At 41.4% G+C, this 14321-nt stretch overlaps 1 protein-coding gene across 1 annotated transcript in view; it reads right to left on the bottom strand.

Moving 5' to 3' along the window:
- Positions 1-2052: 2052 nt before the first annotated feature.
- The window catches only part of HIVEP2 (HIVEP zinc finger 2), a 32836-nt gene continuing 20567 nt past the window's right edge, over positions 2053-14321 (bottom strand). The window contains exons 5-6 of the mRNA XM_088455376.1: positions 8106-8989; positions 2053-4011 (exon numbers count right to left, since the gene is read on the bottom strand). Coding sequence (XP_088311502.1) covers positions 3217-4011; positions 8106-8989 — 1679 coding nt within the window. The 3' untranslated portion in view covers positions 2053-3216. The remainder of the gene's footprint in view (positions 4012-8105; positions 8990-14321) is intronic.

Here is a 14321-nt window from a genome sequence, read left to right as displayed (position 1 = left end):
CCACCATGAAGTCGGCTTTAGCCCCAGTCTGTTTCCAAAACGGCAGAGTGCTGCATTATTCTGTATATACAGTTATTTTAACCGTATTACTTTTAAAATCATATAACTATAAATATTTGTTATAAAACCACATGGATCTTGTACTTTAAGATTTGTTGCTACAGCCATAAGTACACCCTTATTAGTTACATAATACAGTTCACAAGCACTCAATGTGCAGTATGTTAAATATACTGTGGCCACTATTTACTGTAAATGTATGTAGAAGTATCTGTATACATTTTTATAAATAGTTGATTATCCACTAGCGACTAGCCTCAGTGGTATCACTGATGCCATAGCAGTGCATCCATGGTATGTCAATGCTACATTACATGACATGTGGTCAATGATTTATGATTCTCTGTATCAGAGTTTGGTATTGCAGGTACCAAAAAAACAGTAGGTTGATAGTGAATCTGTGGAAAATGTTTTACTTGTACTTCGGATGCAGTGACATGCTGTAGTTAGTTATATGTGATGTTGTTTTATAATAAATATATTAACTTATATATCAATATAACTGTGCCAATGCAGCCATCCATCTATTAGAGCTTGGCATCCTGACCCCATTGCACGATCTGTGTGACATTATCCTAGAGTAAGGCATTTAGATTTACGTGTGCATTCATTTCTGTAAGTGCCCTGTAAGGTTTAGTGGATATTATTATATGCCTCAGTTACTGAACTGCAGCATGCTCCTTGTTTTCCTTTGTGGGTATTTTGCATCTGTTGCAAGTATTAGTAAGTTGCTTTAGTACTTGAGTGCATACCGTAGCAATCTGTCCGAGTCAACTCCTAGATACTTGCTAAATAGATAAAGGTGGCTTGAGGATGACAACTGAATATGTGGGTAGATGGTAGGTTCCATAGAATTGAAGTCACTACCATTGAGGATAAGCAGTGTCGGACTGGGGCATGAAGGGCCCACCAGTGAAATGCAGTAGTAGGGGCCCATATAGAAGGGCATGTGTGCCACGCTAAGTTATAAGCTGCTCCAGGTAATTTTCAGATAATATAGACAAAAAGGAACGCTTGAAAACATAAAAGCAAAAATTAAAAGAGTAATGGGTTAGAACAATGCTGATTCACTTAAAAGTTTAAAAGTCACAATGAGTGCAAGGAACATAAAATATAATAAATGTATTGCACAGTAATGTTTAAAAGCTTTCATGCTATGTATCTACACATTTCTTTATATTATGCTGTACTTACCACGCACGCCAGGCACGGTACACAAACAGCATAACATAAAGAGATATGTAGAGATAGTAGAGAGTAGATACATAGTATGAAAGAGCTTTTTAAACATTACTATGCAATACATTTATTATGTTTTATGTTCCTTTCACTCACTGTGGGGTCTATGTACTAAGCAGTGTTAGGAGACAGAGTGAAAAGTGATAAGTCTGTGATAAGGTGCCAGCCAAACAGCTCCCAACTGCCATTTTTCAAACACAGCCTGTGAGATGGCAGTTGGGAGCTGATTGGCTGGCACCTTATCACAGACTTAGCACTTTTCACTCTGTCTCCTAACACTGCTTAGTAAATAGACCCCTTTGACTTTTAATCTTTTAAACATATCAGCATTGTTCTAACTCATTACTCTTAATTTTTGCTTTTATGTTTTCAATTTTATGTCTACAGTAGGGGCCCATGCTTAAGGAGTGTGGTCATCCACCAGTGGGGGTGTGGCCAGCCATCACAGTTGTTTGGCTAACCATTAGTCAAATATTGGTGTAGTTTGTATAGAAGAAAACCAAGAACTGATGTTTTTCAGTGGCCCTGCTCCACAAGGTAACTGACTCTCCAATAGAGTAACAGTGTACAATTCAGTGCAAAATGACCCCTAGAGGAGGGGATGGGGCCCTCAGGCAGGCAGTGGGGTCCACTGGGGATTTCCCCTGTACCCCTGTGGGCCAGTCCGACCCTGACGATAAGTATAATATACAGCCTTCTCCACTGTACACACAACATACATGATAAATGTGCAACACAGTTTATGCATGTAACTGTATATTTATTTCTTTTCTTAAAGAACACTCCTTAATGATTTGTAATTCAATATACAAACTTGGTTTCACAGAATTATATTCCACTAAATAGCACAAAAACCCAGTTCCACACAGTCAGATGTGCTTTGTCACCTTTTGTTTAAAAACACTCCAGTATATTCATTTGGTGACGTTTCCAACTGAGCATTACACATAATTGTACCAGTGATGCACTTGTACATGGGGCGGAATGTTTCCCATTTGTATGATCGGAGAATAATGAGCAATGTTCACATAAGACCATATACTTGTGGTATATTCATACTGTGTCATACAGTTTGGGGAGAAATAAAACCTCACAATAAGCACATGGTTGTACTTTTAATGCTTTACATTACTATCATTTTAAAATCACAATCAGCACTTAAGTTATAGTCAATTCAGCAAAAAGGGACGAAAATATTACAAGAATAAAGAACTGACTGATACATCCGTAATTTTTTTTGTTATTGTTTAACCAATGCATAAGTGCATAATAAGATGATATTTCAGTTAAATATCCTGTTTACACTAAACATTTTTTCTTTTGTTCTAATTACGCAACAGTAAACCCCCATGCTTCACATAGAAAAAGTGATTCACGACATTAAGAAAAAAATTTACAATTTATGAAACAAGGTAAATAAATATTAGTATTACAGGATTGGAGCTGTACATAAAAGCTGCTGAGTTTCAATCTTATAAAAATATGTTTTAGTGCAACCTCACATATATATCGATGCTATTTTTTTTACTTTTTACATTAGACCCAAGTGTCCAAAAAAGAATGAAATTACAATTATTACAAAGCAGATACACAAATTCTAAAATATATACAGGGTACTGCTAAAAATGCTTATAAGAATATAAGCAAAGTAAAGAAAAGGCACAAACATCTGTACAATTAAAAGTACCAGACCCAATACAAGAGTTTAAAGTTTCATTTTGGTCAGGCTCATGATGACTTATTTGTATAGATATATACAAGTTTATATATATATATATATATATATATTTATCTGTTTACATAGAATAAAAGTACTTTCAAGAACAAATTTTCGTTAAGTACATCAGACATGCTATGAATGTGTTTTCTACAAGAAAAGAAAGTTATTTTATAACATAGTCTACATGCCCATTCAAATCAATGAAGGTTACTGGATTCAGTAGATGAGTCTTTTATTTCCTGTGTGCTTGTTGACTCTTCTTTCCTGCCATGGAATCCTAGCTTTGTCATGTCCATGCTCTTACTATAGAATTTGGAATGAGCTAGCGTAGACTGTGATGTACCAAAACTGTCTTTTTCTCCGTGCAAGTCAACATGGGTGGGTGAGGCACATGCAAGTGACATGCCCGCCTCAAGTCCACTAAAGTGCCTAATGCCAAACTGTGCACTTTCTAATGTTTTTTGATTGGGCTCAGGAGGACGAGACAGTTGGTCCCGCTTCAGTGGTAGACCTTCCTCTGCGGCGATCCTTAGGCAAGCAATGGCTTTTGTGCAAGTACGTATATTTTCCTCCTCTCTCTCAGTAGGCTTGGAGCTTTCATCTGAAGGGCTTTGCCCTGGGGAAGGTAAGAGAGTTGGGGTAGCTCCAGGTAAAGGATCTCCAAGAGGGAAATCAGAATGTTTTTTAAGGTGCAGTGGGATACATGACTCTACAGATGGAGTTGTCTTTTCATCTGAGATGCTCGGGTGCAAAGGAGTGGTTGTAGAGGGATGAGGACTGGGCTGGATTGCAGAATTTGAATTAATAATTTGAATCCCACCAATTGGGATCATGGGTAAAGGTGCTCGTGTCTGCTGCTGTGAGTGCAATGGCAGATGACTGAAAACATAGTCTTTGTGGCCATCAGGGGCTTGGCCAAGGCTTTGGTGTCCAGGAAAATCTTCTGCATGAGGGCCTACATATGACAACTGTGGCCAGTTCTTTCGTGAACTCTGCAAGCAGAAATAAAGAAAACCAAGTTAATAATTGGTAAGTGCATCTCTATGTTCCAACTGTGCAAAAAAGTCAGAAGAATCTCACTTAGCAGTTAAACTATAAAATTATCTAGTTATTAATGGCTTTAGTTCAACGAAAACAATTAGTTAGAAGCGATTTGTCACAGTATATTGGTATTTTAATAAATCCACCCCCCATGTCTATAATATTACATTGGTGGTGGTCTACTGACATAAGTTAGGGTCACAGCTGCTGCAGAAAGAGAAGAGCAGCATTGGAGGTGAGCAGCAGCGGTTTTTCACTATATTTTTATATGCGTTAGCACCCTGCTGTATGGAATGTTAAATACATTGGGGGATGTATCAAGCCTTGGGAGAGTGATAAAGTGGAGAAGTTGCTCAAAGCAACCAATCAGCTTCTGTTATTTATCTAGCACAGTCTTTGAAATGCTAATTCAAAACTGATTGGTTGCTATGGGCAACTTCTCCACTGGTTCACTTCTCCACACTTTTCACTGCTTAATACATAAACCCCCATATTTTCAATAACATGAAAACTCCTAGCCCACAAAAAAATACTATCAAAAGAGGAAGGCATTTTGCTGCTAGCTAATGTATTGTAGTAGTAGTATGAATAGTAAAGTACAGTGTGCACTAAGTTCTTGTACTTGTGCACTTTGTATATTTGTACTTTATTTCAGCGCTGTGCATTTTTTTTATTTTAAATCCTTTGAATGCCTCATAAACAATTGACAAATCTTTATTTTGGATCAGGAATTCCTCATACAACTGGTACTGCAGGTGCTCTTATCAACTTATAGGGCTCTATTTCGCATGGCCATTTTGCTGACTTAAATGCTGGCAAAATAATCTATCACCACTTTTTGCAATTTAACAAAGATTCCTACATCCTTACCCTGCATTCTGCAATTTTCTTCATTAGAGAACTATTGTAGATGGTAGCTAAGTTCTATTGAGCCTAGCTTTCGACAACAGGTAACGTCATCTGGCACTACCTATACACCTGAATGGGTACCAGCAAAGCCGAGAGGCATTTCTGCATTCTAGCCAAGGTAAACAACTATGGCCCTGATTCAGCTGCTGATCACAGATTCCTGATGGTCGAGAATCTACGCATGCACCAGACCCGTACTGCGCACGTGCAGTACGGGTCTGCTATGTTGGACAGGGTTTGGCAGCAGACTGTCAGTGATTAACAGTCTGCTGCCGTTTTGGGGCAGGGAGGGGGCGGCGATTGCCTCCGTTTCTCAAAATGCAGGCATGTCGCCACTTTTGGGGAGGGGCGAGTGAAGAGGCCAGGATCTCCATCGGCTGATGGAGATTTCCTGGTCTCTTTTAAGCACCTGCGATGACCAGCTTGAGTGAGCCCAGGGTCACTCAGCCGGCCGATGGACACGCAGATGTTCTGATGCTACGTCCAAGGATGCAGCTCGGATCAGTAATGCATGCAGGAGGAGTGATGCCTCCTGCTGCATCACCATATTACCGCAACTCCATCTGAAGCTGAATCACCCCTATGCGCATATATCTGTTGTGCATGCACATTTCACATTGACCTCATTTCGATACAGCCTATGAGGGAGATACCGTCGGACATCACTAGACAGGTCAGGATTAATACTGGCGATACCAGAAAATTTATTAAAACTATCAATACAAAACTAAAAGTACCACCAGTTACAGTAAAACGTAATAAATAGAGCCCATACTCATGGTTGATATACAGATTTAAATGTTGCAAATAGTGATTTTTTTTTTCCCCATTCCAGAACCAACTTAGTTGAGATAAGCACCAGCTCATCAAAATAAGTATAAGAAGCATGTGGAATGCAGTCAACTACTGTGTTTTATGTGTGTACTGCCAAATGCAGGAAACATCCCACTATTATCAGTCTGTACTATAGACTCCTCACTTGACTTATTGTTCTATGAAGAAATTCACTGATATCAGAGAAAACAAAACACAAATTATTGGGAAGAGGAATAAAAAAAAAAATGAATTGGGATTAGTTGTGCATAGAAAACAACAATGTAAATGTTACTATTTATTTGACATTATAGTAACATCATCTATTTTGTAATATTCTTGGAAATATCAAAAGTTGCATATTTTGTTGAAAAAAAAGACACACAGTGCCCTTCTCTTTATTGGGGAGCTATATACAGTATACTAATATGTTTGAAATCTATTTTATTTGTGAATTCTACCGATTTCTTAAGGTATATTTGCGGTTTAGCCATAGTGACTATACCGCCTACGTAGTTTGGCAACCTTTTTAATTCACCCAAAGAAAGCAGGAAAATTCTGACAAAACAGATTCTGCTTTTTTTGTAGAGATTTGGCTGGTTCTCTCTTAGTTTTATACCTAAGGTCTTGCATCAATGTGAGCTCTATGGCCCTCATTCAGAGGCGGTCATTTCTTGAAGAAGAAACGACCGCTCGTTCTCAATGAGGGCGGCCACTTCTTTTTTTTAAGTGCGGCCTCCTGGTCACTAGCTAAGCTGTCGGTTACCACCCACAGCTTAGTGACCGACCAAGGTGATGGTCGCGATGGTCGGGGCTTGCGACGAGGCCCTAAGGTTGGGTCTCGGCAACCGCAAGACCCAGGGAGCTTCCTGCTCTGATCGAGCAGGAAACTCCCCACTGACATCACTGCTGATGTCAGTGCGGCCACCCACAAAACGGCATGCGTTCCGTCAAAACGGGCCGAGTTGTCGATCAACATCGACAGCCGGCCCTTTTGTAGTGAGCTCCGGAGCGAGAGAGTTTCTCTCTCACTCCGGGGCTTGCGCACGCGCAGTGCGGCCGCTGCGCGTGAGCAGGACCAAAACATTGAGTCTGTTGCGAGTGCTCAGCGCTTGTGACCGACTCTGAATGAGGTCCAATGTGTGCTAAAACTAGCACACTTGTTAATGATACAAAAAGTATTAATAGCTAAATTAGTAATGTCTGATTTTTTCTGATTTGCAAACATAGATACCAACACAGGACAAATAAGAGTCAATTATTAAATTAGTGCTGCATTTAAAATGCTAATGACAACATGCCTTATTTACCTATGCTAATGTGCGTTACCAGTGCAATAGATTACTTGTACTATGTATGGAAAAGTGATTAGAACTGCAGCCCATTTTACCAGCACGTGTGTGAACAAGAGATAAGGAAGGTTCTCTTTAATGTGCTAAATAAGTTTAACAAGATGAGTAAAAGTATTAATAATAATTCTATATATGTAGGGCTATCCCAAGTAGGTCTGAACGCACTTCTGGCAGCCTCTCATATTGAAACATACATATATGGGAGTCATACTGTCTGGAATGGCTAATGACACAATGTAAACTTTAACTAATTTTAGTAAACGTTAACCCTCATAAAAACATTACTAAGACAAAAGGTAGTGTATAAAGTCACACATGATCCAATCCTGTGAAACAACATAGTTATTGTTCAGTTTGGCACATGATTCAGTTGCCATCTTTCCATGCGGCCTGTTACTGCGCTCAGATATCCGTACAAGCAAGCTGCTGGATCTACTGACAGTCATATCTGGGCTACATTTTACACTATGCTGAAGAATAGAAAACATATATATTTTTGGAACCCTTTGTTATGGATGAACAAAAGTTTGGTAATCCTTACATGTAATATGTGACAAATGTCTTGACTATGAGATATTTACTGTATCGCTGGTTATCCACCACTGGTCTCTGTTGCTTTGAAGAATGTTCAGCCACAACTAAATGTGACTAAAATGCACCTCATTTATGCCTGTGAATGGAGGCCGGTCAGTAAACACATGCAGGATAGAGATAAATCACAGGAAAATAGTGCATGAATTTACTGAGAGGATTTTGTACATACTGACAATGTACCTTTCAAGGAGTAGACCTGTCCCACTGGGATTTCCAGCTATCCACCAGAAGCATATTTTGTCTGTGTACTGGCAAGAATAGTTCATTGCTTTGCTTGAAAATAAAATTATTTAAGTGGTAAGTATTTATGATGATATTAAGGATAATGACCATGGATAATGCAATATGAAAACAAAATATATCAAAGCAAAACTTACTCCATGACCAAGTAATCCTGAGTCTGAGTGCAAATAATGACTCATTGGCAAACTTGGGTTATGGTGTAAACGTCTTCTCGGAGAAAGTGCTCTAAAGGTTGTCATATATCTTCTCTCTCGTCTCGGAGAAAGATCTCTCCCGGTAGATATATCCTTCCCTGGTGACATTGGTCTTAGTGGTGAGAGATGGCGTCTTGGTGATACATCCCTCCGTGGTGACAACTCTCTCCTTAATGCAGCTTCTTTCCTCGGTGACAGGTGCCGCATTGGTGAAGCATCTCTGCGTGGTGATAAGTGCCTTCTGGGAGACAAGTCTCCCCTCAGTGACAAGTACCTCTTTGGTGAATTATCTCTGCATGGAGAAGAATCATATCCTGGAGAGGAATGGCGACTACAAGATGAGAAGTCCCTGGGAGATGAACTAGGTTCAGAAGTAAGCATAAAGTCATCATCCATACTGCCTGGTACATCCATTTTATCTCTGTCATGTTCCAGACTGTTAAGGAATAGCTTTTGATAGTCTACCCTTTGGGAGTCTCCACACATAACACTTGGAGTCACGAGATGTGTAACTTGAATACTGGGCATGGTGGACAAGTAACTCATCAAGGAAGCATGCCCCATGGGGCCCTCAGGAGATGCCCTGTGAGATGCAGAAGCAGCAGTTACAGACAATGTTGAGAATCGGGGTGGCTGAGGGCTAGTGCTTCTCGATCTAGTTTTTGGAGTTAAATCACCCTGGTTGTCATCAAAATCTTCCTCCTCATCATCGTCATCATCATTATCATCTCCATCATCCCCATCTGTTTCCTCAGCATCTGAAAACTGGTGATCAATAGCAATGCTGCTCTTCTCTGATTCTTTGTGCGCATCTTCAATACTTCCTGAAATTAGAAAGTTATCCAAATGAGAATTACATAATGTGGTATAAGATGTAATCTAACCATAACTGTATATTGCATGCCAAATGAAATGATAAAATAAACAGAGTAACGGTAAGACCTGTGCAGTGCACTGACAGTAAGATGCCAGCCTATTATGTCAATGCAGCCATAGCCTTTCTGCAAAGTCATACTGGGTCAGATGGTCGCTTACAATTAATAATCTATGAGGACAAGAACAAAACCATAAATGACCTTTATGGGACCTCTGCTATAATCCTTAAAATGAGAATATGAAATATATCATACAAATATGTTGCTGCAATAATTAAGACATACATCATACAAGTTTAGCTATGATAAATTCAGATGTAGAATACATGTTCTACAATGAAATTTACATGACTGTATACTGTACTAATATAATAAGAACGTGATTTTCATGAATACTGCATCACTGTGTAGTGGTAAATCCTAGCAATCACCTGCACTTTGTTTCATCTTGATTGGTAAAGATAAAGCTGAGCAATAACAACAAACATAATTTATTGACATAATCAATGCAAGACATAGGTGTGACACCATGTGTGCGGTCGATAAGGGGGGAGAGGTGCTTTGGGCACACGTTCACTGGAATAGGACAGGCTCCATAGCAGTTTGTGCACAGGACACACAGTGACATTGGTGTGAGTGGTAGGTGAATAGGATAGGCTACATAGCAGTCTGTGCACAGGGCACACAGTGACATTGGTGTGAGTGGTAGGTGAATAGGACAGGCTACATAGCAGTCTGTGCACAGGACACACAGTGCCATTGGTGTGAGTGGTAGGTGAATAGGATAGGCTACATAGCAGTCTGTGCACAGGACACACAGTGACATTGGTGTGAGTGGTAGGTGAATAGGATAGGCTACATAGCAGTCTGTACACAGGGCACACAGTGACATTGGTGTGAGTGGTAGGTGAATAGGATAGGCTACATAGCAGTCTGTGCACAGGACACACAGTGACATTGGTGTGAGTGGTAGGTGAATAGGACAGGCTACATAGCAGTCTGTGCACAGGACACACAGTGCCATTGGTGTGAGTGGTAGGTGAATAGGATAGGCTACATAGCAGTCTGTGCACAGGACACACAGTGCCATTGGTGTGAGTGGTAGGTGAATAGGATAGGCTACATAGCAGTCTGTGCACAGGACACACAGTGACATTGGTGTGAGTGGTAGGTGAATAGGATAGGCTACATAGCAGTCTAGGACACACAGTGACATTGGTGTGAGTGGTAGGTGAAATGGATAGGCTACATAGCAGTCTGTGCACAGGACACACAGTGACATTGGTGTGAGTGGTAGGTGAATAGGATAGGCTACATAGCAGTCTGTGCACAGGACACACAGTGACATTGGTGTGAGTGGTAGGTGAATAGGATAGGCTACATAGCAGTCTAGGACACACAGTGACATTGGTGTGAGTGGTAGGTGAAATGGATAGGCTACATAGCAGTCTGTGCACAGGACACACAGTGACATTGGTATGAGTGGTAGGTGAATAGGATAGGCTACATAGCAGTCTGTGCACAGGACACACAGTGACATTGGTGTGAGTGGTAGGTGAATAGGATAAGCTACATAACAGTCTGTACACAGGGCACATAGTGACATTGGTGTGAGTGGTAGGTGAATAGGAGAGGCTACATAACAGTCTGTACACAGGACACACAGTGACATTGGTGTGAGTGGTAGGTGAATAGGATAGGCTACATAGCAGTCTGTGCACAGGACACACAGTGACATTGGTGTGAGTGGTAGGTGAATAGGATAGGCTACATAACAGTCTGTGCACAGAACACACAGTGCCATTGGTGTGAGTGGTAGGTGAATAGGATAGGCTATATAACAGTCTGTGCACAGGACACACAGTGACATTGGTGTGAGTGGTAGGTGAATAGGATAGGCTACATAACAGTCTGTGCACAGAACACACAGTGCCATTGGTGTGAGTGGTAGGTGAATAGGATAGGCTACATAACAGTCTGTGCACAGAACACACAGTGACATTGGTGTGAGTGGTAGGTGAATAGGATAGGCTACATAACAGTCTGTGCACAGAACACACAGTGCCATTGGTGTGAGTGGTAGGTGAATAGGATAGGCTACATAACAGTCTGTGCACAGGACACACAGTGACATTGGTGTGAGTGGTAGGTGAATAGGATTGGCTACATAGCAGTCTGTGCACAGGGCACACAGTGACATTGGTGTGAGTGGTAGGTGAATAGGACAGGCTACATAGCAGTCTGTGCACAGGACACACAGTGCCATTGGTGTGAGTGGTAGGTGAATAGGATAGGCTACATAGCAGTCTGTGCACAGGACACACAGTGACATTGGTGTGAGTGGTAGGTGAATAGGATAGGCTACATAGCAGTCTAGGACACACAGTGACATTGGTGTGAGTGGTAGGTGAAATGGATAGGCTACATAGCAGTCTGTGCACAGGACACACAGTGACATTGGTGTGAGTGGTAGGTGAATAGGATAGGCTACATAGCAGTCTGTGCACAGGACACACAGTGACATTGGTGTGAGTGGTAGGTGAATAGGATAGGCTACATAGCAGTCTAGGACACACAGTGACATTGGTGTGAGTGGTAGGTGAAATGGATAGGCTACATAGCAGTCTGTGCACAGGACACACAGTGACATTGGTGTGAGTGGTAGGTGAATAGGATAGGCTACATAGCAGTCTGTGCACAGGACACACAGTGACATTGGTGTGAGTGGTAGGTGAATAGGATAGGCTACATAACAGTCTGTGCACAGAACACACAGTGCCATTGGTGTGAGTGGTAGGTGAATAGGATAGGCTATATAACAGTCTGTGCACAGGACACACAGTGACATTGGTGTGAGTGGTAGGTGAATAGGATAGGCTACATAACAGTCTGTGCACAGAACACACAGTGCCATTGGTGTGAGTGGTAGGTGAATAGGATAGGCTACATAACAGTCTGTGCACAGAACACACAGTGACATTGGTGTGAGTGGTAGGTGAATAGGATAGGCTACATAACAGTCTGTGCACAGAACACACAGTGCCATTGGTGTGAGTGGTAGGTGAATAGGATAGGCTACATAACAGTCTGTGCACAGAACACACAGTGCCATTGGTGTGAGTGGTAGGTGAATAGGATAGGCTATATAACAGTCTGTGCACAGGACACACAGTGACATTGGTGTGAGTGGTAGGTGAATAGGATAGGCTACATAACAGTCTGTGCACAGAACACACAGTGCCATTGGTGTGAGTGGTAGGTGAATAGGATAGGGTACATAGCAGTCTGTACACAGGACACACAGTGACATTGGTGTGAGTGGTAGGTGAATAGGATAGGCTACATAACAGTCTGTGCACAGAACACACAGTGACATTGGTGTGAGTGGTAGGTGAATAGGATAGGCTACATAACAGTCTGTGCACAGAACACACAGTGCCATTGGTGTGAGTGGTAGGTGAATAGGATAGGCTACATAGCAGTTTGTGCACAGGACACACAGTGACATTGGTGTGAGTGGTAGGTGAATAGGATAGGCTACATAGCAGTCTAGGACACACAGTGACATTGGTGTGAGTGGTAGGTGAAATGGACAGGCTACATAGCAGTCTGTGCACAGGGCACACAGTGACATTGGTGTGAGTGGTGGGTGAAGGCACTGCTGCCAACAGTCTGTATAGCACTGCTGGTCATGTGGGTCAGTCTCACGACAAAGCCCCTATGCAAAGCAATACAACTAGAACACCTCAAATAAAAAAATATGTTGGCAGAAGCGATTACATTGTGGGTGAAGCTCCGGGCAACAGCTAGTACTATATAAATTGCTTTTATAGTTAGGTAACATCACAACAAAAGCCTGGCCATTACTCAATATCCCGCCATTGGGCCTGATTCAGTGTTGTACGCAAACACGATGGTCTCCATACAACACCAATTGTGTGAGACCTGTGCATGCTACGTCCTAGAACGCAGCATTCAGATCTGCAATGCGGTCACGAGGCGAATATTTACCCCAGATCCCACCTGATACATTAGCGTATTAGTTGTACGGTATTGCACAGCCGCTTCCCTGTGCCTGTGCAATATTGTACAACTCTGAAACAGGCCCATTGTACCTTACAGTAATACAAAACTGTGTTTCTCTCCCTACTTTGCTTTCATTTTAATTTTCAATTTTGTAATTCTACAATAGTAGTATTTACAGGAAGGTCATGGATGTCCAGGCCTCTTTAGCATTAATATGTATGCTTTATGATGCAAAATCTATGCTTGTCATGCAAATATAACATGTGTGTTGCTTACACTGCGTATTACACCTATGTACTAATGCTTGATGAGAGATAAAATTGTGAGAGAAAAAGTATTAACCGATCAGCTCATAACTGTCATTTTTTAAACACAGCTTGTAAAATGTAAGTTAGAAGCTGATTGGTTAGTGCTTTATCTCTCACAATTTTTTCTCTCTCCAGTCTTTGATAAATACCCCCCTTACAGTTAAGATTCACCAATATTGTTGCTCTTGATTTGTACTTAATTGTACAAAATCTCGTAAATATAGACAACAAAGTGAATTTCTCATTATAGGAGGTACAGTATGCGTAATTTCTACATTGTCTGGCACAAGCCGCCCAGTATGGCTAGGGAATCGCCCTCCATGCTGACCAGATTGAAGGTGTTTTATTTTCTGTTTTCTACCAAAAGCCAAAAACATATGGTTAGATTGGTAGGTTAGTCAGATATTGGATCATCTGGGCGTGTGATAATATGGTGATTTAAGCAGAATGTAAGCTTTGTGAGGCATGTACAGAAAATAATGAACCTTTTCTGGATGAAAAGCATTGCATAATATGTTGCAAAATTGCATTATTTTTATAGTTACAGCTATTGGGTATGAGTCAGAGGTGGACACTAATCCCATCGCGACTGTGTCTTTGTATACAGCGGTTCTGTGAAAATATACAACTGCCACAGCCACTAGGATTTGTACAGACACGCGCCATTGGACGCACCATTAATCCTCTGAGTAATCCAATGATTGCTCAGAATGTCTGTATGAAGTCAGCAGCCAGAGCCACTGTAACTGCGCACACAGACTCCGTTGCAGGCTGACACACGCCCGCATTTGACTGTCCTCTAATCCCTACCCGCTAACTCCCACAAACGCTCACTGACTGTCAATCAAACGCCCCCGGACTGTCAATCAGTCTGCCTCCATATCCTCGCCGCGACCACTGCAGTGCGATACTGGCATATGCGCAGTACAAAAATAATCGCTCATCTC

The sequence above is a fragment of the Taudactylus pleione genome, unplaced genomic scaffold (assembly GCF_031769625.1).
Source record: "Taudactylus pleione unplaced genomic scaffold, aTauple2 ptg000006l, whole genome shotgun sequence".
Classification (NCBI taxonomy): Eukaryota; Metazoa; Chordata; class Amphibia; order Anura; family Myobatrachidae; genus Taudactylus; species Taudactylus pleione.
This window is presented reverse-complemented; position numbering and strand designations above follow the sequence as displayed.